A 27401-nucleotide genomic window follows, 5' to 3' on the forward strand; every position below is an offset into this window, starting at 1 on the left:
CTGTGCATCTCGCGATAACTTGCGGATTTAGGGGCGGGTCCCAAGCCAGGAAGAGAGCACAAAACTGCCCTTAAGTCATTGCAGACCGGAGCGCCGGTAAGCCAGCCACGAGGTTCTCGCGAGATCCGCCGCTTCCATCCCAAGTGAGGAAACGGGGGGCCACTGTAGGGAGGGGCGTGGGGCCTCAACCGCGCAGCTGCCGTTTCCATTACCTTCCTCCTAAGGTCTTCTTCCGGTTCTCGATGCTTCTCTGAGTCTAAGGGTTTCCGCCACTCGTCTACCCTCCCCCTCAGCCCATGACCCGCCTCCGTCCCCCGCCCTCACGGTCCGACCTCCGATCGGTTTAGTAACAAGGTGCTGTTCCGACAGGGAGACCGCAAGAGGGTGGCGCGTCCACTCGGCCTGGACGAGGGAGGCAAACCGCTCCCCTTCAGCCCTCAGCTCGCCCTGCGCTCGCGACGGCGGCGTTGGCGGACGGATACGCGGCGGTGAATAGGCAGGGGGGGAGGGGCGGAGCGTGGCAGCTGGCTGTAGTTCCGTCAGAGCGGACATCTTGTGGCTGTGCCGTGCGCGTGAGCCCCGTAGGGCCGGGGAGGCACCAGCTGCCGCGCGGGGAGGAGGCCGAGGCCGCAGCTCGAGGGAGGCCCCGGCCCTCTGTACGCGTGGGTGTGGACAGCTAAGGGAAAGGGGAGGGAGACGGGCCGGGGCCGACGCGGCGCCCGGGGCTGTGGGCGGCCCGAGTGGGCAGCCCTCGGGGCTGGGTGGGGTAGGGTGGGGAGGCCGGTGAAGCCGGGGCCCGGCCGAAGGGGGAGGGGGCATGGGCGCGTCCTCGCGCCGGAGCTCCGCGGCCGCCGGGCGCGTGGAGAGGTGGCTAGGCGCGCGCACGCAGGAGCGCGCTGTGAGGCGGAGAGTACGGTGGTGTCAGGGGCGACCCAGAACAGCTCTAGCTGTGGGCACAGCAGCACACACGAGTCCCTTGCCTTCTGCTGGCTTGCCGACCCTTGGAGCGGAAACCGAAAGGAGCCCGGCGTCGGTCCGGAGCCTCCCGCTCCCCTCCCCCTTGCCTTTCTTTGCCCTAGTGACGCCGGCCTAGCGCCGACTAGGCCCGGGCTCCTCCTCTGCCCGGCTCTGGACCCTGCCCCGCACCCACCCCTTTCTCCTCCGCCTCTTCCTCTCCCACCCGGGGTTCTTCCTTTCAAGAGGCCGGGAAGTTAAACTTGTAACCACCTCTCGGCTCTTCCCGTCACCCTCGCCCTCTCTGGGCGAAGCGCGGATATAAGTAGCTGGTGGCTCTGCCACCCCATCCTGCCCGGATCGCGACGGTTTTCGGGGTTCTGGAATCAGCAGGGTTTCTCCGAGGCCTTGGCGAGTGGCTGATCTGCTCCGTTTTTGCAAAAGGCGCCTGTGTCTGGCAGAGCCGGTGTGAGAAGAAGAGACAATCCTTCCCTGCCGCCGGGATAATCCAAGAGTTTTGGCCGGACCTTTGAGTACACATAGGGATAGTGAGGAGCCCGGCGAAAAGCACAGACTATGGCGCTGAAACGGATTAATAAGGTAAATTGTTGGGACTAAACACGGGAAGAAAGGAGGCTCGGGGCCCAGAGAGGATCATGGGGTATTGGATACAATTTTGATGATGCCCATTCTTCGGTTAAGGGAAGGCAGGTTTTGAAATGAGCTTTTTAAGATAGGGAATGGAATAGTTTGGGCAAGCGAAATGTTAGTTTAATTAGAATCTGCAAGTATGGATGAGTGAGTAGTGTAGCTTTTAGTCTGTTTTTTTGCCTAAGAGTCAGGTTTGGGAAGTAGAATTGTGTACAAGCCCTCGGCAGATGTCATGGTACTGCTTCCTGTTCTTGGTTCTTAAAACTTATTTTATCTACTACGTCTATAGGCATTCAAAAGAAAGAAATGTAACAGATGAAAAACGTTTTGTTCCAAACTTGGTTGAGAGTTGGGTATGACAAACATACCTCAATTTGCTAAAATGTGACGAAGTCTGTTTAGAAGCTTAACCAAATCTGGGCAGTTACACAAGAAGAGTAAGTGGGGTTGGGAGGAGGTGGACCGACACTGTTGCCACTTCCTGTGTTATGTGGTCGCTGCTTTCACCCGAAGCTATTTATCTGAGGCACCGGGAACCAATGTACAAGCTTTCTGAAAGATATTGGGGTGGGAGTGTTTGGCAAGGAAACTGGATGGAGGCCTGATGATTTTGCTTAGAATCCTTCCTTAAGGAGGCTTGTTGGAGCAATTCAATGTAGTTTGATAAGTTGTCAAATTAATTTGGAAAGAACTAGGATTTTTTTTCGGAAATACAATGTGAGTGGAACCATCTCTCCGGTGGTTTTTGTCCCATTTTCTTGCTCGTTATAACTTCTATCCTGCACTTTAAGATGGCCGCTGCTTTAATTGACTCTGGTTCTTCCCGGCATCTCCTTTTCTAACAATATAAGATAATGGTCTCTGTGAAGTGTTAAACACTTTTTATCCGGTTGTAGGGAGCTCTTAGAACCTCTCTGCCCCTGAGACTTAACCTAAATTCAAACTCTCGGACTGTTTCTGTGTATCAGATCTGTGTGTGTACACTCGTGTGTTGTATTTAGTTCTTTCACAATCGAGAGGGTGGAGTATTTACAGCTAACTGGAAAAAAATGTTGTGGAATAAACTCAGTCTTAATAGAAAAGGCAAAATGGGAAGGTTTGGTATTAGAAACTTTTGACCTAGCAGTTTTAAAGAGTTCTGTGGAAAGGAAAAGACTTAGATTATGGTAAGATTTAATACTACTTTATAGTTAATATGTATAAATTGATCAGTTTGTTTAGAAAAGCTATAGTTTAAAGAAAGTTAAGTCTTACCTGAATATATTGATGTTGAATCCTGAATTCTTAGGACATTGCTGGGTATTAATTGTGGTTTTATACAAAACACTCTTAACTGTATAATGCAAAGAGAAGAAAATCTTAGTATTCAAGAGTTTGAATACATTAGAAATGCATTATTATTCTGCTTTGCAGCATAATTAATTCAGAAACTATAACATTCATTGCTAATCAAATTTCAGATCCATAGTTTCGTGTAAGTGTGAAGCAACATTTTAAAGGGAGATCTTATTGATTTTTTTTCTTTTACAGGTGATACCCAGCTGTTCTGGCCCCATTTTAATGATTTTAATGGTTAAGTGTAAACATTTGTAGTAAAAAACATGAGCTAGAATCAGGCTCTAAGCAAGTTTATCCATTTGCCTAATCTATACCAGGAATTTTTCTAGATTGTGGGATGGCAAGAGAAAACAAGATTTTTACAAGTTTAAAGGATTAAGTATTGATAGTACAGAGGTAAATTTTTTATTTTCAAAAACTTTATATGCCAAATGACTGATTCAATCTGTAGAATATTCCAGCATATCAGGTTTTTTAAGACATTTCCCTAAAGATAAGGGGCTAATTAACTACTGTCATGAAGTTTTTTGTATTGTTCCCTGTTTAGAATTTATTCCAGTTCCCCCTAAACAAATATTAACAAATAACAAGCCATTAGTGTAAAATGCTTATATTTAACACTGAGCTTTGGTGATAACCGGTATAAGTTGATATTTTTTCTTACATTTTTATTTTTCTTTTGTGTGTTTGCTTGACTATTTCTTAACTGCCCAAATAACCATACATGTATTGTTTTGGACCAAAATGTAGTATGGTGCCGTTATTAAGTGGGTATTTTAGCAGCTGAATTTCACATCTGTTTTTGGAGCTTTAAGAAAATTACTGCTACAAAGTAAAATGATTTATCTTAAAGTATTTGTAATGTTTCATAACTCTAGGTGGTTTTTATTTATAAAAGACATCCAGGTGTTGATGATGTAGCCAAGTTGGGATTAGAACCCAGGCCTTCAAATTCCGAGTCATTCTAACTGTATGCCAATTCTTAGGGTTTCTGTGATAGTTGAGTGCTAGCATAGGCTCTAGTGTGTAATAGGCCTCAAGTCGACCACATGAAATAGTCCCTGAATGTAACAGAAGTTGACTTTTGATCAGTCACACACTAGTAATAGGTTTCTAAATATCTCCAAAAAGGGGGGAGAAAAAACCCTGTATTTTGGACCATTAAAATTTCTACTAAATGAATGTGGGTTTTCTATTTTTTTAGTTCTTTCTGAAATATGCTGTCTTCTACCTCATATATAAATATAAGGCTCATTTTAATGTTACAACTAGCTTATAAATGCAGACAAATGGAATATAATTCTTGGGTAGTTTAAGGGCTAGAAACTGCTGTTAAGGGCTGGAATCTTTTTAAAGTAAAATAAGTATTTCAAGATTTGTAAGCTAATAGGCTTTTCCTGTGGTTCTGACTTTGTTGTTAATTGGTCCCCAAGGTTTATTTCTACTGTAAAGAATACTTAGGTGAGCAAGGGCTGCGATCGTCCAGTGATCCCAGTTTTGAGCTTGATAAAAGCAGTTGTGGCACACTGTCCTTCTTTCCTCACCATGCTTATCTGCTGTGTCAAATCCAGTGTTGTGCACAGAAAGGTTAAGTTGAATACTTAACCTTCATAGCATTGGTGGAAGCTACTTGTATAACTGTATTGTCAAATTTTACTTGTTGCTTCCTTGATTTGAATTCAAATCAATTCTCAAAAGGATTTTTCTTTATTGGGTTCATGAAGGGGGCGCTATTGGTTGGCCAGGAGCACTTTGCATGGTTGTGGAGTTCAGAGGACATCTGTAGTCAGATCCCTACTTTTACAGGCTTCTGGAGATTGAGCTCAGACTGACATCTGGACAAGTACCTTTACAAACTATGAGCCCTCTCATCAGCAGTAAGGTTGATGAGGTAAAGGTTCAGATTAAATCTTGAGGCAGAGTGTCACATAAAAGCTGGCCTTGGAACCCCTGTCTCATCCTTCTCAGCCTGGAAAAGGAGGATTACAGGACTGGCAAGTTGTATTCTTCCTGATACGCTTTTATTTATCTGTTGGTTTAATTTATTTTTGCACTTTTTTGAGGTGGGTTTTGACTATATAGTCAAAAGCATTGGCCTTGAATTTAGAGCGATTCTGCCTCCCATCTTGGATTACAGGAATGTGCCACCAAACCCAGCTGCTTTGTGGTTCATAATAGAAATTTCTTGTACTGCTGCTTAGGTAGGTTTTTGGCATTGCTACATTTTTACTTCAGAAGATTCTAGGGTTTTTAAGGATTACAACAATGTTTGGTCTTATAAATCATCTCTAGAAACAGGCATAACTCTGAAATTGTTCATTAGGGGATTCTGAACTTGTGCTTAGAAACTTCTGGTGGAGTTGGGTAGTGGTGCACACCTTTGATCCCAGGGTGACAGAGACATACATATCTCTGTAAATTCAATGCTAGCCTGGTCTACAGAGTAGTGAGTTCCAGGACAACAGAAAAGCTCTGTCTCAAAAAACAAGAAACTTCTTCAGGGTTAACTTCATCAGTATTTCACTAGAGTTATAGTTGTATAAAAAATCAAGTCTCTGCTTTAGTATGTGTTTGTTACCCTGTATTGAGATAGTTTTTCGAGCTTGCTATCATGATCTTAGTTAAAATTTCACTAGTGTTAATGAGCGCATTTAATCTTACTGTATAGCCAGTCTACCTTATAATACTGTATTCTTAAAACTCCTTGGGGTAAGTAGAGGGTGGTATATGCCTGCAACACTCTGGGGACTAAGGTATGGCAATATAAATTGGAGGTTACTTTGAGAACGTAGTTATATCCTGTCTTGAACACAAAACAACAAATTATCCTCAAGCTTGTTAATGTAGGGTAGAGATGGGCAAAAGTTTATATTTTATACCTTGTTTAGACATGTGAATTTATCATCTGGGGACCTTTTAGATAATTCTTCGTAGCTACATTTGTCCTAAAGTTCTTTGAGTTCTCTCAAGTGTGACTTAGTATTTCTTGTTTAGATGTTATAGGATGGAAATGCTTATACACAGTAATCCTAACAAATGAATATTAACTACAAATAGACAGCTGCTAAGTTTTTGTTTTTCATATCTGCTAAATGCCTGACTTGCTTTCATGGATTAACGCTTTCTTCTTGGTCTATTCTAAAACCACTCACAAAAAGATTTATCTGAGATAGAACTTCAGTAGGGCTAAATTTGCACGTCACCAGGCCTAGTTTTGAATGTTAAGTGACTTCAAGGATGATCCAAAGAAAGGTATTATTCACTCAGGCCATTCTTAGAACCTTCTCTAATAAACATTACTTGTCTCACCTATAATTAGAACTAAACAGGAAGCTAATGCCTTGTCAGTGATGTAAGGCAGCATATTGTACATCTTTTAACCTGTAGAGTAAAAGAAGCTATGGTTTCCTCTGAAAGGTTACAAACAAACTGGGTTGGAGGGGGGTGAGTTGTGGTTTGCATTTGGCTTCTTGGAGTGGGGTCTTTTTCTGGACTTGCTCAAACTTCATCCTCCTGTCTAGACTATGCCAGCAAAATAATTCCTTTTGAATCTTTATGTCTACAGTTCTGTAAAGTTTGTTCAGATCAGAATGTTATTGCCAAGTATCTTCTGGAATTCATTGCTAGCAACCACACATTTCTGAGACTTCTCAGAAATCAATTTCTGAGATGTAATTAATATCAATATAAATAACTATCAATTCTTTGAATTTGAATTGAAAGAAATTCAGTTGGTAATGCAGTTGCAATGGGCAGCTGAGGGTAATTTTTAATCTCAGCATTTTCTAGAGGTTTGGGTTTTTGTTTTGGTTTTTTTTGTTTGTTGGTTTTTAATTGCTGCCTCTTGTCTTAAGTAGTGTTAATCAGACTAGGTGCACAGCAAGGGCAGTCTTGATTCTAAGTCAACAAGTTTACTTCTTGAAAAGTGGACTCTTAAGTAAAATACAGGAAGTTAACTTTGAAAAATGGTAAAGATTCTGAGAAAAAATTTATTACCTTTTATTAGTTATATGCTGAAATATAAGTTGCCAGATTGGAACAACTGAAACTAGAACAGGGTGGATCAGTAGTAATGTACTGTGATCTGAAATTGGCTTTGTTGTAATGAATTAAAATTTGATAGGCCTTTCGAGTTATAGCCAAACTTTACAAAGTTGAATAGGTTTGTGAAGTTAGGCCTTAATTACGGAGTTACTAATAAGAGTCTTTGCCTTAATAAGTGCTTTTCTTTTGGCTATGCTGATATGACATAAGTAATGTTTGCCATTGAAAATAAGTTCATAGGTCTGAGATAAGCCATGATAGAGACATGGACTCTTAACATGAGGCTTAATGTAATCGTACAGCTTCATTATTCACAAATCTTATATTTCTATTTACTAAGTGTTCTAAATACACAGATCACATTTTTTTTCAGTTTTTTTTCTTTAGGTTTTTGAATGTTTTTAATAATTTGGTCAGTTTTGGGTTGGTTATCTTACTGATAGAACAACCCATCACCATCTAAGATACTGAGATAATAAGAGTGCAAAAAACCACAATATTGTGTATAGGTGTAGGTCTTGCTGTCAGCCATTTCCTATTTTCAACAATGAACTGTCAAAAATTCTCCTCCCCATAATGGTTGGAGTAAGGATCCTTTTAAACTCTTATGAGCTTTCTCTTAGAAATACCTCAAAAAAAATTTTTTTGAACAAGAAATTGGGGGTTAGAAAGCTCAGCAGTTCGGGGCACTTGCTGCTTTCTATAGAGAACCAGGATTATTCATTTCCAGTACCCACATTGCAGCTCACAACTATAGCTTAGTTCTTGGGCATCTAACTTTCTCTTCTTGGTTGCCTAGGGCAAACATGTATGCATGTGCATTTAGACAAAAATTCATGCACATTAAAATAAAAATCTTTTAAGAATATAATGGGTATACCTGATGCTCTTTTCAGTAATCTAGCTACTGATTGTTTCCTTTAGTATACAGAAACAAAGTTTTGTACAATGTAAGCAGAAGTTGTTCAAGAAATAGATCAGATATGTGGTGTTAATTGCAGAACTAAGTGACTTTTGTGAGGTTTTAACCTAATGAAGTGAATTAAACCATGTGAGAGCTTTTAGGATCTGGTCTGGATTGGTAAAGGGTAGGATGGCCTCCTTGGCTTCTTAGGTCTCTAGCTTGCCAGTAGGAAATGGGCTTAGTTTCTCCCTGTTAAACCACATGATTGCCAAGTTTCAAAAGAAGCACAGTCAGGGAAAGAATTCTTTCCAAATAGGTAGTACAGTTTCTTACAGGTTATTTTACACTCCTAAGAGGTGGCAGAACCTCTAGCAATTATTAATATCTGCCAGACAACTGCTTCTGATTTCATTGGTCTATATAATAATTGGCCAAGAACACACCTGGATGTTCTGTGTGTGAAACAGATCATTTTTTCAGTTAATTTTTCACTTAAGATTGGTACTGGAGAGGTGGCGGTCTGTTCTTGAAGACTTTGACTCTGCTTCCAGTATCTGTCTAGTAAATAGCTATAATCTTAATTATTTGTAAGTACATCTTTTTGAAGTTCTCTGTATCACTGCATTAAATATATTCGTAGATCACACTGATAGACATGATGTAGATTATCACCTTTGGTAGTATACTTTAGTGTATTTCAACAAATTCAGTTTATCATGCTTAAAACTCCAGTAACTCCTTACTTTTGGTATATGCTTAGGGGCTCTTAAAAGTCCTAATCAAAACTTTTTCTTAACTGATCTAATATATTAAACTATATTAGTGCTTGATCTAGGAAAATTTCTAAGCTGTGTGTACTTTGTCAATCCCTACCATCACCTGGGTTTTTCTATTTAATACCTAGCTTTCTCTTACTAGTTTGATAAATGCCTGCTTAATTACTCATCGATACCCTAAGAATTCAAATGCCACTATTATCTCAAAAGCATGATCTGATTATGATTGGTGGGTACCATATAAAACACAAGAAATAGTGGGATTAAAATAGCATTTCCCCATTTAATTTTGAGGCATATATCCCAATAAATGAGCATAATTCTTTGGTCTTTTGCCTACCAAATGATAGAATTAGGGATATACTGTTGCTTTCCTTTGTTATTAAAACTCTCAGCCTAAAGTTTGAGATTTTAGTATATGAACTTAACTGACTTTAAATATTGGATTATTGCTGCAGAGATGTTTTGGTCATGAAAATTTGGCATTTAGAAATTATTTGAAAGGGAAAGAAAATGATTTAAGTAACAAAAAGCCTGAAGTTAAGGAAATAAAAGGCTGAGCCTTCTGAAATTCTAAAGGAATGGTGCTCCTGGCTGGCAATGCTACATTTAAAGGCTTACTGATTCACAAATAGCATGTAGAAAACTAGTTTTCTTATACTAGCTATCAGATAGTATCTTGATGTATTATAGTTAGTTTTACAATTTTCTGGCATCTTATAAGAATTTTTAAATTGTTTATTGGATAAGCCAACAATTTTTTTGTATGAGTTTACATGTGTATGTGGGCTTCTTAAGAGACCAGAAGTCAACAGTGTGTATTCTCTTCTCTCTTCCTCTTATATTTTGACCCAAGTCTTCATCCAAGTGGAACTTGGATCTCATTGCTTAGGTTAGATGGGCTGACCAGCAAGTTTTAGAAATATTTTTCCTATCTTAATGCTAGGATTACCACCACAGGAGTGGTAGGTAATTCAGGTCCTCCTCACCAACCAACCAAGCTGTTTCCTATTTAAAATGTCATTTACATCTAAAACATTTTAACACTTACTTCAAAATATGAATTTCTAAAAAGATGCTTTAGACTGCTTAACAAAGATCCTGTCTGGAGATTTAAATGAGCTAGGGCTGTTTTATTTGGCATATTTATGAAGCAGTTTTGATTTTTGTTTGGTGAAAAAATGAATTAAGAATCTTTATCGAGCCTTGGCTTCAAGATGGATGGTTTTTCAAGTATGTTGTATGCCTGCTATTTTGTCATAGTGTTTTGAGTCTTTTTTTTTTTTCTCTCAAACTTCACATTTAAAAAGATAATGCTGTTTTAGAATTGAGGAAACAAGATAGGAAGTAACTAGGTTAGGTAGTTTAAAATTTAAACTGATAACATTAGAAAAAAGCACATATTCCCAGCCTTACTTTTAAATGGCTTTTGCCATTTGTATTGCACAGGTAAGATTTAAATATTTGAACATTCAGGTCGTTATTTTATGGGATAGGGGCATAGGGTTTTGGAGGTAGTATACAAATTTTGTTTCTTACCACCTTGAGTCTTGAACAGTGAGTATTTAATAGAGGTAATAGTTTGCTGTAATTGGCAGTAATAAAAGTTTGGGTTTTCCTGGGACTGATGAGCTTTTTCTATGAGACTTGTTAACTTTTTGTTTGAGATACAGGGTCTTTCTATTATGTTGCCCTGACAGTCTAGGACTCATTTTTTATAAACCAGGCTGGCCTCAAACTCAGATTCATTTACAGAGATTGCTTGCTTTTCCTGGGGATTAAAGGCATGCACCACTATACCCAGCTTGAAATATGATTCATTTTAAAAAGTTATTTGCTTAATACTAAACAGTTAACCAATTTAAAAATGACAAAGTTCAGTTCTTAAAAGGAGGTTGAATACTTGAAAAAAGCCCGTGCAAAATTCTCAACTTAGGGAGAACACACCTTAAGTTATAGGTTGTAAACCCAGCAAGTGTCTTTGGTATAGCTGGTATTTACAAAATAACACCTGAATTCTGTGCTTAGACTTAGGCCTCACAATTTCTTCTGCTTATATACAGTTGTTTCAAAATTATGTATATATGAAGGCTGAGACATTTCTTGTCTCAAATATTTCTATAAAATAACTCACTTGTTTGAGGTAATTAACATTATTTTTACCTAGTGTGTGTGTGTTTTCTTTTTAAGGTTTTAGGTTGAGTACGTGAGCACCTTGCCTTCCAAGGCCAGAAAAGGGCATTAGGTTCCCCGTATCTGGAGTTAGTTATGAGCTGCCTGGTGGTGAGTGCTAGGAACTACTAGGCCACCTCTGTAGCCTCTAATATTTTCCACCAATGCAACATTTTATTAAAACTAATCAGAGGTTTAAATGTTTAAGGTGAATTTTATCCTATTGAATATGTTGAATAGTATGGCATATATGTTCATGGCAAAGTGCATGAAAGGGTTTTAAGATTATAGATTAAGGGATCTTTTGCTTTTGATTACTATATAAGCAGCTGGCCCTATGTTTCAGAAGCAGAATGGCAAAAGTATATAAGGATGATTTTGTCTTGTTGAGTTGACTTGTTAGCGTAGTTCCTGAGCAATACATGTTTCATTCTTACAGTATTTAATGGTCAAGTTTACTTAATTGGTACTAGCATTAAAGTTCAGTTGCTGCTTTTTTTTTTTTTCTTGAAGTTCTTTAGTCACTTTGAGGGTACCCAATCTCTTCTTAATGTTGGTTATTTCAGAGTACATTCTCTCTGATTTTATCATTAAATGCCAACCAATCCTAGTCTTGGGATGTCCTCCCCAACCAAGACTTTCATATCCTTGATTAACTCAACTGAGTGAGATCTACCTACTTGCCTGCTAAGCCCAGATGTTAACTAAATTTAACTTTTTTTGTACCGGTTGATTGGCTGTTTTTAAAGATTTGTAATAGACTGAAGGAAATTAAAAAAAAAATTTTAGAGAACTCAATTCCATGTCAGTATGAATCTTTGTCACTTTGCATGTAAGCTTCTGAAACTCTGAGGCGACAAACAGTATTGCTTGTGGATATTCTGTTTAGTGTGTGTGTGTGTGTGTGTACATCACACATGCACACAGAGACCAGAAGAGGGTGTCACGTGCTGGAACTGAACCTGAGTCCTCCACAACAGCCAGTCAGTCCTCTTTACTGCTGAGCCATCTCTAGCTCTTTCACATTTTTGTTGGGATATAATATAGATCACAACAGTTTAAAGGTGCTTCTGAAATTGCTTCATTTAAAAGAATATTGTTGGTCACTAGAGATGGCTTTGTTGTTAAGAGCACTTAGACAAGGCCTAGGATCCATTGCCAGCCCCCATATCAGTTGTCTCACAACAGCCTGTTAATGCCATTTCAGAGAATCTATTGCCCTCGTGCTTTAGAGGCCTAGCTGACTGTGGTATATATACATCAACTCATGCAGATACACATACATGCACAGAAACAAATAAGTTTTTTTTTTCATACTCTTAAATGGTGTGTGTTTGGGATGAAAATAAAGCTCATGGTAAACTGCAAGAAGAGACAGTAGAACCACTAGTATTATAAAAATTGTATAATAAAGAGATAAAAGATTATTGTGCTGTCATGCCTTACACATCATTTCTAAATTCTTAGTCTTGAGGCTATTGCCATAGCATACCTGGTTGGTACAAACCATGCAGCCAACAAAAATAGGAAAGTAAATTTCACATAGATTGGAGGATAAGGTTGACTAGTAAGGCTCTCCTCTGTATCATTGGGCTTTGTATGTAGTAGGGGGCTGTTTGTGTGAAAAGGATTAGGAAATGAGGTTTGCCAGTCTTAAGAGTTAATCATATATTAGAAAATTCTGTTAACTGCATGTGCTTTTTAGTAGATGAAACCAGGCAGGGCAGCATCTACTAAGTATGCAAAGTAAAGGTCCTCTAATCCCATTCTGACACTGAGCTTTGTGAGACACTCTCTTATGTGTTCCAGGCTGGCCTCACACATCTGCCTGATTCTGCCTCCTGAGTGCTAGGATTAACTATTGTGCCTGTTGGTTCTGGCATATTTAATTCAGTAAATTTAGTTTAATAAATACCTTAAATGGGAGGAGGCCTAAACTTGACCATGAATTATGATAGGTAAAGTATGTAGGGATTTAATAGGCAAACAGAGCCTAGTGGTCATTTTAGAAATTTGAATTTACTGAAGCATAAGTTTTTGTTTTTTTTTTAATGGTGCAGGCCATAAATGAGACTTTAAGTTGTATAATTGCTTTTTTCAATCAAGGGGCATGAGTGGGAGTAATAGCATACACCTATAATTCCAGCACTTGGGAAGCAGAGGCAAAGGGATAAGAAACTATATATCGTCTTAGGTGTAAATGTTCCCTAGTCTGTCTTAAATCAATTTTCTTCCCAATTTTGTTTATTAGCTTTATTGCTACTACTTTATTTTGTTCAGAGATCATCTTTTATATGGTAAAAATATGTTGAGTAAAAATAGGGTTAAAAAATAACTGTACAAACACAAATGTGTGCGCAGGTGATTGTTTCAGTGTGTGTCTGCTAAACAAGTGATGCATAGCATCTTTCTGTATTTCAGGAGCTGGATTTACGATTACTTATGTTTTTTTCTTCCCTCAGGCATATATTGTCCTCATTACAGTGGTTTTTATGCCCCTAAAAATGGGATTTTAAAAGTTTGTTATTTAATTGCATATCTTTTTATAAATTTTAGATTACATAACTGACCATTTTCTGTCTGGTTTAGGAACTTAGTGATTTGGCCCGTGACCCTCCAGCACAATGTTCTGCAGGTCCAGTTGGAGATGACAGTAAGTAACTTAGTTTCTTTTTAATGACAAACTTCAGAAGATTGTATGTTTTTGGGATAATGAAGTTTTCGTTTTGTTCTCCCTCCTCTTTCTAGTGTTTCATTGGCAAGCCACAATTATGGGACCTGTAAGTATTCTCTTTTTTTTTTTTTTTTTTTTTTTAGTTTTGCTTTTCATTGGAAATCCAGCATTCTCTTTATCAGCAATTTTAGTCGTTAGCATTAATATATAGTTACTGTATTTATGAAATGTTCTTTAAATGGGTATCTCTGATATCTTGGGTACCATCTCTGCATCCACAAAATTCCTTGTTTTGCCTCAGTCTTAGTTTTCTGAAGGGCAGTGAAAAGCAATTAATGAGCTTCTGTGGAAGGAAGGACTCTACTGTGGGTTTTCTCAAAGCATCAAAACTGCCAAGAATGAGTCTACAATAATCATGTGCTTTTGGTAAATTCTTTTTATAGACCTAGAGATTTGTACAAAATTTTGATCTATTTAGGTAGAACTTGATATTTTGAATGTATTAAAATTCCTTTCTCTCCTGGGTAAATAAACTGTATGCTGGATAACTGAATATTTTGGATTATGAATAACCATCTAAGAATTTCAGAGAATTAGACTGATCTAAAACATCCTTGAGTAAGACTATTAAAAAAAAAAAAAAGGCTTTAGAGGGTGTTTTTAGGATCTGTAAGTTATGTGTATATCTTTAATAAGTTTGGGGGGGCATAATGTAAATAATGTCTGGGAAGGAAAAAATAGTCATTAGGAAAAGAAAATATTTTTGGAAGAGTTTGACCTAGATGGGTTAGATCAACAAATATTTTCCAGGTTTAAATTGACTTTAAAAAAAAAAATGCAGTGTGTTTTATTGTGCATGTGCACACAGATCAGGTGATCACTTGGAAAAGTCAGCTTTATACTTCCATGTAGGTCATAGGGATTGAACTTGTTGTCAGACTTAGTGGCAAGTACCCTTCCTTAATGGAGATCATTTCAGACGCCCTGGATTAACCTTCCTTGGGACAACAGTTTTGGGTTTGTCTTGAATTCTTTCCTCAGCCTTTTGATTACCCATATTTCAAGATTGAACATTCAGATTTCTTGATTTTTTTTTTTTTTTTTTTTTTTTTTTTTTTTTTTTAGTTACTGGCTTACTTGGTATGTTTTTGTTTTATACAAAATTGTAATGCTGTAATCCAGGGTGGCCTCATTTTTCAGCTCCCCTCCCACCTCAGGAACCTGAAAGCTAGAATTAACAAACATGAGTCACCTTGCCTGGTTTTTAATGACCTTAGTCATTTTCTAGCTCAATGAAAGCAAGCATCTGCTGTGTGTGGTGAGGATAAAGGTCTCTTTCAGCCTTCTGGAGCTTTAATATTGGAAGTTGGTAATTGACATATTAGAGTGTAAGGTACTCAAGCAATAAACTGCATAGTAGGAGGAACTCAATGACTCTCACAGCAGTTCAAGAGTAATTGAAATGTTAGAATTAAAAGTAGACTAAAATTCAAATCATCATAGCAGGCTGGTATTGGTTTATTTATCTTTAACCACAAAGGCCATGGGTCTTTGTTTTTAGTCTTGATTTGATGGTGCCTTGTTTTAGTCACAGTTGAATATATTAACAGTTAAGTGTTGACTTGTATACTGAGACTATTTGACATTTTTTAATGTGCTGCTTAAAAACTTGCCCCTCTAATTAGGTGTTCACTGCACAGACATAATGACTTAGGAATGGGACAACAGCTAATGTCTCCTTTTTAGTGGCTTTATATACCTGTTGTATACTGTACTGTGCCCATTTCATTTATACATTTTAACTATAGTAACAAAAAGAACTCATGCTTTGGCTTATAAGCATGTCTTTGTGAAATGCAGTTGTGAACTAAAACAGTGGGGCAGTGATGACATCACATAAGTTGCAAAATGTCCATTACATCTGGATAGTAAGAAAATGTTTTTTTTTTTTTTGGAGTGTACTGTCTTAGGTCAGGTTGTGTGTAGAGGTTCCTGGTTTGTTTTAATTTTTCTTTAGATTTCAGTAAAGGGGAAACTTGAATGAATTTTAATTAAGTTATACTTAAATGCCTCTGAATCAGTTGGACATTCATACAAATACCTGAAGTTACTGTGGCATGCGCTGGTTTTTTATTTCTGAAGAAATTGGAACTACAGAGTTGGTAAATAATAGTAAAAGTGTTAGTTATCTAATTTAAATGTGGGAAAGGAGGGTCATTGCATTATAAACTGTTCCATTAATGCTTTATGTCATCAGAAATAAGTTACTTGTCTCTCATGTGGTTAGCTTTAATTTGAAAGGTAGTTAACAGAAAAGATTTGGAAACAATAACTTTCTCCTTAGTCTGTGGCTTTATATATTATTGTTAGTAGTAAATAGAGGATAATCAACTATAAGTGAGGAAATGTAAGATGAAACTATCAGTTTATAAGGGTTATTGATCCAACTTCACATTTTTGTTATTTCATACTATCACAGTTAATTCGATGTGTGAAACTTTCTTTTTTAAAGCTAAATAGCAATGGCCAAAAAAACAGCTAGCTGAAGAAATTAAGGTTTGTGTTTGTAGACAGACTTCACTTTACTATGTAACCAAGGCTGGGCAACCTGATATACCTCAAGCTGCCTTCAAACTCATAGCAACTCTCTTGCCTCAGCTTCAAAATGCCTAGATGACAGGCATAAGAAGCTACTATGCCTAACAATCTGAGTTCTTTAGGACTGTGAATTAAATGAAGATAAAAGAATCAAGAATGAGACCCCTATTTTCTGTTTTCTCTTATGCTTTGGGAAGAATGGGATTGACGCAGAAGTTTGAGATTTGAATGCATCTCAAGTAGACAAGTATATTTAGTAGGATTGAAAATGTGCCCAGAAGTAAATAGACAGTATAGAACATGGAAACTAAAACATGAGGGGTCGGAGGATAATGAGAAGGGATCTGTAAACATATGCAAAATTATTGAATGCCATAGAGAACAAATACTTGAGGGAACCAAAGCCAATAGTAACAAAACTAAGATAGAGGTTCTAAATCTATTAAAATCTAAGATTTAAAATTTTGATGACAATCAAATTTTGCTCAAAATATCCATTATTTTTGTTCCCTTTGGGGTTTGGTCTTAATAAGGTGGGATTTTAGTGTCTTGAGATTTTACCCTTTAAGTGTTGTTGGGTTTTTTTTTTTTTTTTTTTTTTTTTTTTTGCTTTGCCTATAAATTTCAGTGGATATTTTTGATGAATTTTTATTTATGTGTGTGAGTATGGATGTGCCATGATGCCTATGTGAAAGTCAGATAACCTCTCCCTTTGAACCATTACTTTCCATGTGGAATCTTTGAACTCAGGTCAACTGGTATATTAGCAATGCAGCCTTTACCAGCTGAGCCATCTAAACCACCAGCCCTATAAATTGTTATCCAGAAGTTCTTGAATTAACGTGTGGTTGTGGGAAACTTAGAAATGAAAACTTAAATATATATAATAAATATATTCATCTCAAACTCAGGTCACATTTTGGTACCTCTACCCCCCACCTTCACCCCAATGTAGTTTTTATGTGTTGACAGTGTTAGGTGGAATTTGTCCTTTTTATGAGCATTTTGCAGAGAGCACTAATGGCATATGCCTGACGAGCCTGGGGTAGCAAGATCTTGACCAAGAAAACAAATTGTTTTAATGTATGGGCATAGTGACTGTGCCTACATAGCATGGACATAGCCTAATGTTGAGCCCCCAGTACAATAAAAGCAAAGCAAAAAAAAGACAGGTCTTGGGGCCTCAAAGGAGGGATGAATTACTGATTATAAGAGCACTGGCTGCTCTTCTAGAGGAATGGTTGAAGCTTGATTCCCATCACAACCACTATTAACTCTATTCCAGGGGTCTCTATTGCCCTTTCCTGGCCTTTGCAGGCACTTCATCCATTTAGTACTTAGACCCCCTCCCCATACACCTAAAGAGGGAAAAACTAAAATTGTAGGATTCAAGTAGTTTTTCCTTGTCTGAGTTGTATGTTTTGCTCAGTCCTGTGTATTTTTAATTTTTTAAAAAGATTTATTTATTTTATGTATGTCACTCTCTTCAGACACCAGAGGAGGGGATAGGATTCCATGACAGATGGTTGTGAGTCACCATGTGCTTACTGGGAATTGAAAATTTATTCTAAATAAATTTTAGAATATCTCTAGATAAATTCTTGTGAACTTCAGAGGCAAAACTCCAGTTTACAATTTACCATTTGTACACTGTAATGGGCTATATCTTTTGGTCCATTTTATTGCATAGAATGGAAATAATGGTGTCTGTTTTTGTTTTCATTAAAACTCACAAAGTAGTTTCAACTCTTTGTATTAGCATAGTTAAATACTTTGTGGACAAAAGAACACTAGTAACTTTGCTTTCTGTTGACTTTCAAAAGGGTATGATACATTGTGTTACGTTTAGAAGAAAACTTTTATGGTTTTATGAAAGAATTTTAATGTGCCAATTGAAAAGTAACCTTTGTCAGATATGTTCTGCCTCTTGAAGGTACTTTTATTACTTGAAATAGGTACTCATTTTGTGGGTTTGGGTATGTTCACATTATGATGTGAATAGAATTCACAGAACAACACTGAAGTCAGTTCTTTCCTGCCATCTTTTACATGGGTTCTGGGGGTGGAGCTCTTGTGTAGCAAGTGCGTTTATCAGTTTAGCCATCTTTTTTTAAGGAATTATCTTGACATATTAAGCCTGTTTTTCTCTTCACAGAATGACAGCCCATATCAAGGTGGTGTATTCTTTTTGACAATTCACTTTCCTACAGACTACCCCTTCAAACCACCTAAGGCAAGTATTGTCCTTTCAAATTTTGTTAGTTTATGGATTGTTTTAGAAGAATAGAATGTTCATAAAAATTTAGGTTTCTGTATAATTGAGGCTTAAGCCTTGTGTGTGTTGAATAAAAATAAGTAATACATAGAGAAATGAAATTGGAGGGCTCAAGTATTTCTATGCCTATGTTGAGTGTTGGAATCTAGTAAGAGATTCAACTTCTGTGTTACCAAATGTTCCACTTGCTTAATTAATGCACTTACGAGACTAGAGTTAAAAGCTAAATCGCTGGATCCATAATGCAACAACACTTTTGGTCCTGGTATTTTGTAGAATAAAGTAGTAGAGTAGTTCAGAGTGTATAGTCCTTGATTTTTTTTTTTTTTTTTCTCAACTACTAGTTCAAATTCATGGTATATAACTAACTAGAGAATAATGTGCATTAAATTATGCTGTTTTTTCTAACCATTTTTAGTCATGTTAAAAGTACAGTGCAATAGTTTCTTTTGATAGTTAAGCTATACTATTAGAGTAAACTTTCAGAGCTAAGTTAATGACATTTTCCCCCCTGAGGCTGATGTTGGCTTTTTAAAATTGGCTTTTATTACCTAAAATTGATTTTGTTAAAATTGCTTTGATCACATTCTCCTGTCCCCTTATATTCTCTCATTACAACCACTGGTAAGAGTATTTTAAGCCTTGCTTTTTTAAAGTACAGGGTACTTGTTTTTATTTGTAAATGCCATTTAAAGGTTGTGTCATGTTGTTTGCTTTTTAGGTTGCATTTACAACAAGAATTTATCATCCAAATATTAACAGTAATGGCAGCATTTGTCTCGATATTCTAAGATCACAGTGGTCTCCTGCTTTAACTATTTCTAAAGGTAAACTGATAGTTTCCGTGTAATAGTTTTCAGTTACTCTGACTTTCTAATGGGGCTTTAGACTTCTGCTTGGATAACAAACATTTTTGTTAAGTCAACATTTTAATTGAAAGCTGCTTGCAAGATTGGGGATATAGCTCAGTATAACATGCTTGCCCAGCATGCACAAAGCAAGCCCACTGTTTAATCCTCTCCCATTCCACACACATACCCCAGTGCTCTATAAATCAGGTGTGACACATGCCTAAACAATAGCACTTCTGGAAGTAGGGCAAGAAGATCTGAAGTCAAGATGATCCTTGGTTGCTTAGTGAATCTGAGGCCGAGTTGGGATCTTAAAAAAAAAAAAAAAGTTAGTGGGTTTGGGTGTTTGGGATGGTTGTTACTTCATCAGTAAAAATAAATTTTAAAGGAATTTCTTTTCAAGAGTTAAAATTATGTTGGTAGGGCATTTGCCTAGTAAATTTTTTTTACATAATGACAAATTTTATTTTTAGTGTGTATCTGGTGCATACAGAAGCCAGAGGTGTCTACCTCTTTTCTACTTTTATTTCATTTGGATAGGTTCTGTCATTAGACCAGAAGTTCGCAGTAACTCTATTGTCTGCCTGTCTCTACCCACCAATGGTAGGGTACGAGTATACATAGCTAGCTGTTCCCAGCTATTTTACATGAATGGTGGAATTTGAACTCTGGTCTTTGTGTAGCCTGAGCTCTTACCTACTGGACTATTGCCTCAGCCCCAAAATTAATTTTAATAAACTGTTCTTTTGGTTCCAAACTATTGTGGATGGTAATGTGCAAATGAATGCAGATGTCTTAGAGTCCAGAAGAGAATGCCAGATCCCCAGGAGCTGTAGTTAAACATGCAGTTGTGAGGGCATCAAGAGTGGGAATTGGGAAACCAAAATGCAGTAACTGTTGGGCCATCTTTTTAGCGTGAATAGGAAAATATAGCCAGGCATTGGTATATACACTGTTTAAATCTTTACAGCTTTCTACTCTAACAAACATCTGGTGTAGATTTTCTGTATCTGTTTTTTGAACCTGTCTTTAGTTGGGTGTTAACTATTATAGTTCTGTGTCTAATAATTGTGGAATAAATGGGAAATTTGGGGAAAGATTGTTAATATAAAGAGTGATCTTGTGCTTTAGTCTGTTAATGCCTACTACATTGTAGATCTCTAGGTATATCCCAGATGGAGAAAGTACTTCCTTGTTCCCTTCTGGATTCTGAATGACAAGTGTTTTTTGGCATTCCACTCTGCAAATTAAATGATACACAAGACATTTTAAGGATGAGATTGCCTTTAATTTATAGGTTTGGGTGCTTAGAGTCATGTTTTTAATGCTAGTGATTATAATCTTAGGGGTATTTGATGTGTTAACTATTTTCAGGTTCAATCCTGTAATGCAATATTTTTAAAACTTGGAATGGTTGTCAGCTTTTTTAGCAAAATGTTTTATGAGTTTGGTAAATACAGAGTGAAGTAAGTATGTTCTGTTTACAGGCATCACACCACACAGGCCTTTCTCCATATGCTTGTTAAATATGCTTTTGAATCTTTACATGGATTTGGCAGTATTTTTCAATTTTTATTATCTTTACAGTTTACAGTTCTGTGACTAATTTTTTAACTCTTTGGGTTTTTAGTCTTTTTTTAATATTTATTTATATATAAGTATACTGTAGCTGTTTTCAGACACCCCAGAAGAGGGTATCAGATCTTATTGCAGATGGTTGTGAGCCACCATGTGGTTGCTGGGATTTGAACTCAGGACCTCTGGAAGAGCAGTCAGTGCTCTTAACCCCTGAGCCATCTCTCCAGCCCAGGTTTTTAATCTTTTTTCATATCTTTCATAATCTAAATGCCAGGTTCCCGTTTCCCACCCCCTACTGTGATGTACTCTTAATTCTGAATTGTATTTCTACAGATGCAGACTGAATTGATGGAGGTTTTGTTCTTAAAAGTTAACTTGCTTTTTGACAGTTTTTTAGTTGGCAAGTCAAACACTGACCTTTTCTTAGTTACTGTATTATACACTTATACTTAGCCAACTCATTTAAATTTGACATTGTGTTTGCAGCTATGACACTTAATTTTCATTTTATGCTGTTGGGTTTTGTTGATATAGGCGCCTAGAGTGTGCAACGGGCATTCAAAAAATTTGTATTGTACAATGCTTGGCATTTTCTAAGTCTGTATATAGAACAGGCCAGAGTCAGAGTTAGAACTGAAGCTTCACCCTGTACTACAGAAACACTGTCGTTTGTACTCTAGGGACAATGGTTTTCACTTCTGAGTCAAGGAAATAAAGCAGGTCTCAGGGTTTTGTTTTGTTTTGTTTTTGAGAAACCTTTTCTAAGATAGAGCAAAAAATGCTAGGTCTCTTTCTGTTTTTTCCTTATGTGGTTTCAGTGATTATATTTTCTAAGCCTTGACTCTGTTACTGTTATAGTACTAGACTTTTGTATCCCCTGAAAGTAAATCCTTAAATCCTCATGCCTTGCATAGGTTTCCCCTCTTTTTAAGAACCAAACTGATAGGATGTCATTTGACTACTACCTTAAAAACTTCATTTGACTGAATCATTACTGACTTTGGTGCCCTCAAAGCTTTTATTTCTAATACTATTATAGAAACTTATTTCTGAAGAACTCTATGGAGATAATGCAGAGTAATAAAATTATGAGGTCTAGAGTACATTTTTAAGTTCTACCATTTGCTTATTCAAACACCTGAAATTGAATTTTTCCCCCTTGTAGTTCTTTTATCCATTTGTTCACTGCTATGTGATCCAAACCCAGATGACCCCCTAGTGCCAGAGATTGCACGGATCTATAAAACAGACAGAGATAAGTAAGTATGCAATTGTTTAATGAATGACTATAAAATTTATTGAATGAGTTGAACTTATTTCTGCTAAAATTTGTGACAGTACTTCTTTGTTTCTGATAAGCTAGTTACTAAAACATAGTTAAAAGCAGTAAGGGCCAGCAAAATGGCTGAGGCTGCAGCATTAGTGGTTTTAAAGCTAGTCTAGACTACCTAATGAGACCCTGCCAAATAAATGATCACAACATCTATGACAGTGAGTAGCTCCTTTGAAATGTTTGTTTTCTAATGTGTTGAAACCTTGCTTAATTATTCAGTTTGGGGAAATAAACTTGAGTGTGTTTTTCTCCAAGAAAGTAAGAAAAATACTAATGTAAAAATGTTGGTATAAATCTATCAAATATTTGATACATCTTTTTGTTCAGCTTAACCATTTAACTTTCATATGTTTAATTAATGCTAAGTGTGCTTATTCAATTAGGTACAATAGGTTAGCAAGAGAGTGGACAGAGAAATACGCTATGTTGTAGGGTAAGAGGATCTGCACTCTGGTGCGCTTATTTATGGTACTGCCAGCACTTGAGTGCCGCATGCTTTAAAGCACTGCACTAACCACCCAAAGGTAACAAGGTATGGCAGTTTTCTGAAAACTACTTACTGCTTGATCTGTTTTGAAAGTTATACTCAGACTTCACTACTGCTTGGGATTCTTGCATGGCAAAGCAGCTATATAGCTTTAGTAAGAAGTAGAAGTGTAAGAGTATCTTTATCCTTCATTAAATTACCATGATGTTTAAATTTAAATATTTTGTGTCAATACAATATGGAATGTGGTGGTTTTACTCAGGTTTTTACCAGGAAGGTAGTAGTAATAAAGGGAAACACTTAAACCTCACAAACTAAATGTTCAGTTACTGACTGACAAGCATGCATTATTGTTAGCTGTATTTTGTGGCTCTTTGTATGCTAAACCAAAACAAGTTTGTTTTAAAATGCTGGTTGTTTGAAGAGGGTTTTCTAAATGCCATAATTCTGAATTAGTAGTGTTTTTTTTTTTTTTTATGTTGAGCTGTTTCAAGTAGTTGAACTCTATTACTTGGTATGAGATGTAACTAGTGGTATTATTCCTTCTAAGTTTTCCCCTGTTATGTACTTTTTAAGTATTGCACTTCTTTGGTTCGGGTGAGGTGTCCTGTATAATAGTGTGCTGTAGTAGGGCGGGGTGCGGTGAGGATGGTATTCATCAGTACTGGTGTTTTTTCCTCAGTAATAACCTGTGTTACGGATGAATTATTTGTTGGTCTTTTTCAACAAAAAATGTGGTTGTAGTCCTAGAAATTCCCATTCTTAAGCAGGTTTCTGAGGATTAGTAGTAGCAATCACTGCTACAAAACTTTTATTTATAATAAAGCCCATTCCTTTAAAATTACTTTTTAAAAATTTTTTTCTAATGTATTACTCTTCTACCTAAGTTTAAGGCATTTTCTCTCAATACTTAACTAACTTCTTGATCTCTAAGTTTTTGATTTAATTTTCAGTAACAGTGTATGCATAGTTCTACCATTGTCCAATGTTTGTATTTATATAACATGTATATACATACTATTCAGACAGTATCAAACTGTACAGTAGGATTTTTCTTTTTAATGTAAAAATCTGTCAGCATGTGCGATCACCTTGAAAGCTTTGATAGAATACTACCTTAGTGAAGGTCTTTGTTAAGCCTCTCAGTCTCGGCACCACTTGTGTTTAAGATAACATTTCCATGGCTCTCATTTCTCCACTGCTTTGAATGCCAATGTTGCTATTTCTATCCCTTGTTGACTTTTTATTCTAACCATAGCTGTTACAGGTGTTGTAAAATGAATCCACAGGTAAAATAGAATTTCTTGCCTTTATGATACTAATCTTTATTTTAATTTTATTTTTTAAATAGCTTATTTGTTTGTTTTTAGGTACAACAGAATATCTCGGGAATGGACTCAGAAGTATGCCATGTGATGCTACCTTAAAGTCAGAATAACCTGCATTATAGCTGGAATAAACTTTAAATTACTGTTCCTTTTTTGATTTTCTTATCCGGCTGCTCCCCTATCAGACCTCATCTTTTTTAATTTTATTTTTTGTTTACCTCCCTCCATTCATTCACATGCTCATCTGAGAAGACTTAAGTTCTTCCAGCTTTGGACAATAACTGCTTTTAGAAACTGTAAAGTAGTTACAAGAGAACAGTTGCCCAAGATTCAGAAATTTTTTTAAAACTGGAGCATGTGTATTATGTGGCCAATGTCTTCACTCTAACTTGGTTATGAGACTAAACCAGTCCTCACTGCTCTAACATGCTGAAGAAGCCATCTGAGGGGGGTGGTGGATGCTCAGCTGTCACAGCGAAGGAAGCATTATTCTAGCAGCATCCACTCTTGTCTAACCTTCCACTGTTAGAGATTTGAGGTTACATGATATACTTTATGCTCATAACTAATGTGGCTGGAGAATTGGTATTGAATTATAGCATCAGCAGAACAGAAAATGTGATGTATTTTATGCATGTCAATAAAGGAATGACCTGTTCTTGTTCTACAGAGAATGGAAATTGGAAGTCAAACACCCTTTGTATTCCAAAATAGGGTCTCAAAACATTTTGTAATTTTCATTTAAATTGTTAGGAGGCTTGGAGCTATTAGTTAATCTATCTTCCAATACTGTTTAATATAGCACTGAATAAATGATGCGAGTTGTCAATGGATGAGTGATCAACTAATAGCTCTCCTAGTAATTGATTTATTTTTCTTCAATAAAGTTGCATAAACCAATGAGTTAGCTGCCTGGATTAATCAGTATGGGAAACAATCCTTTGTATAAATGCAAAGCTGTTTTTGTATATACTGTTGGGATTTGCTTCATTGTTTGACATCAAATGATGATGTAAAGTTCAAAAGAGTGAATATATTGCCATGTTCAGTTAAAGTGCACAGTCTGTTACAGGTTGACACATTGCTTGACCTGATTTATGCAGAATTAATAAGCTATTCAAATAGTGTAGCTTTAATACGCTGCACATGATTCTGGCAGCCCTAGAGTTCATAAATGAACTTGGGATTCAGCAGTTTTGAAACGTGTATATGGAGTTTAAGAAATTTATTTTCCAGGTGCATCCCCCTCTAACTAAAATTTTCTTCATCTTGTACACTTAACAGCTGAAAAAGATATATATATATATATAACTTGGGAGTAATAATGGGTCAAAATTTACAAAATAAAGTACTGTTTTGGTGTGGGAGTTGTCATGAGGCTGTGTTGAAGTGACTTAACTGTGGGATGTTGACTGTCCATTGAAGGGTTTGTTCAGCCATTTACATTAATGAGCATTTAAATGCTACATCATTTCGGGTGACTTAACATGAATGAATAAAAAAAGTCAATGCTATTGGATTGTTTGTTTGACAAGTGCTATCTGTGCCACTAGATCTTTTGTAGTAATAAGGGCATTACCATTCTTCAGTAGTTTTCACCTTTTTCTAGCTTTCATTTATCTATTGCTTTCTTTCTTAGTCTTGTATTTGATTTCTAGCACATGTGATGTCCACTAACGTATTTTTGCACTGCTTATATTTACGTGCAATCTTATTCCTTGTCTGCATACATATGTGGAAAGCTAGAAATAAATGTAAAAGCTTAATTTTTATAAACATTTAAATATGTAATTTGGACATGATTTGTTAAAGTTCTTCTCTAAACTGGAAGTGAAGTGCATGCCTTCTGAAGATATTCTGGCATTCTGTAATAAGTATTTACATTGGAAAACACCAATTCAGCTATACAATTTTTCCAATGAGTTTCTCCTCACACCCATTTTACCTTTTGCTTAAATTGTGGGTTCTTCTGGATAAATGTCACACTACTTAAAACTTTTTGGGTTCCAATCAAGTGTTCCCACAAGGTTAAGAACAGTATTCTTTGACTCTTAAATACTTTGAGATGTGTACTCAAAACCGTTTTATTAGACCTGTGTCTTGAAAGCCAGATATGACAAACGTTTTTATAAAGCAGTAGATCTCTGGTTGGCTTTCAAATTGCTCCCAACCACCATCTTTGGTATTTACAGAGCTGACTTCCTTAAACCATTGATTGTCAGAATTAATGGGTATGTCCAGTTCTCTTTTATCTTTTGACTTGATACTTTATACAACATTTCATATTTCGCTTCTAAGGGAATAAGCCATAGAGGCTTCTCCAGGTTTAAGAGAACAGAGTACCTGGAAAACCAACATTCTGAATGTATGGACACTGGACTTGGGGTCACCCATGATGAGGTTTTCAAAAGAATCCAAGAATTTGCTCTCTACCCTACCCAGTAGTGTGGCATCACTAGTATCAGGTTTAGGACAAAAGTATTAGGTTGAATATTGGTGTAGAGACTATTTGTCCTATACCACTTAATGCATAAATTCTTAAATTTGTCTTTTAGAGTCCAGTTGGCCTGTTAGTGGTGAATTTCCTTTTGACTTTCTTGGGCAGGTTTGCAATGTGATAATCAGATTTTTTTTTTTTTAAACTGCTTAGTTGTTTCCTTGTGTGGGTGTACTCACATTTAAAAGTATGAACCACAGTTAACTAGTGGTCTCAGGGGTAGTGAAACACTCACTTTTTATTTACTGGGTTAGTTGAATTATACTGATGATGCTGATCATGCTGTGTTCGTGATTTGGGGGGTGGGTAATACTAAAATTAGTCATGTTTTTTTGTTCACATAACAGAACTGTTCAATGACTGTTGGTTACACTTTTAAGTGAATTTGTCTTATTTTATGAGGAACCCAGTGCAAGTCACTAAATGTTGTCTAATAGTGACATCTGCGTAAGACTTGTAATAGCTAAAGTTAATTGAGCTTAAAGGAATTGTTACCATTAAAGTCTGTGTTTAAACACACTTTGGTCTTACTTGGTAATTCCAGCTGCCATTAAGTCTGCACTTAATACTGTAATGACCTCGTTTTGAATATTGAAGCAGGTGTCATAAATTGGTATAGGGAGGATTAGTATGGTGGTTTTTTTTTTTTTTTAATCAGAACCATTGTCATTTTGGATGTTTTAGAATACAAGCCAGTGGATCCTGCCCCAACAACACTTGATTGAGAAACTGAAGTGTAGAGCCTCGTAGCTTCTGTAAAGATCAATGAATAACTCAAGTTTGTAACTGCATATAGATAGGAGTTTGAACTATAGAGGTCTGATTATCAAACCATTTACCTCACTTCTCAAGGTTGAGCTTTGAAGAATGCTAGTGCTTTAAGTTAATTGTACTGTAAAGCAGTTTGCCCAGTGTAGTGAAAAATCAATGGTAAACATTTG

At 36.8% G+C, this 27401-nt stretch overlaps 1 protein-coding gene across 5 annotated transcripts; it reads left to right on the forward strand.

Annotated features, from left to right (window-relative positions):
• Positions 1–79: 79 nt before the first annotated feature.
• On the forward strand, positions 80–25330 carry UBE2D3 (ubiquitin conjugating enzyme E2 D3). 5 transcript variants are annotated; one of them, XM_080915739.1, is made up of 9 exons: positions 80–143; positions 1399–1554; positions 13429–13492; positions 13588–13619; positions 18267–18344; positions 19108–19213; positions 21981–22074; positions 22532–22581; positions 24006–25330. In XM_080915739.1, the coding sequence occupies exons 2-8, from the start codon at positions 1531–1533 to the stop codon at positions 22578–22580; spliced, it is 447 nt and encodes a 148-aa protein (XP_080771865.1). In that variant the 5' UTR covers positions 80–143; positions 1399–1530; the 3' UTR covers position 22581; positions 24006–25330. The 5 variants fall into 5 exon arrangements, with proteins under 5 accessions (XP_080771865.1, XP_080771864.1, XP_080771863.1 ...); XM_080915738.1 differs by lacking the exon at positions 80–143 and adding an exon at positions 215–354; XM_080915737.1 differs by lacking the exon at positions 80–143 and adding an exon at positions 348–488.
• The last annotated feature ends 2071 nt before the right edge of the window (positions 25331–27401 follow it).

This window comes from Micromys minutus (genome assembly GCF_963924665.1).
Source record: "Micromys minutus genome assembly, chromosome: 4".
NCBI lineage: Eukaryota > Metazoa > Chordata > Mammalia > Rodentia > Muridae > Micromys > Micromys minutus.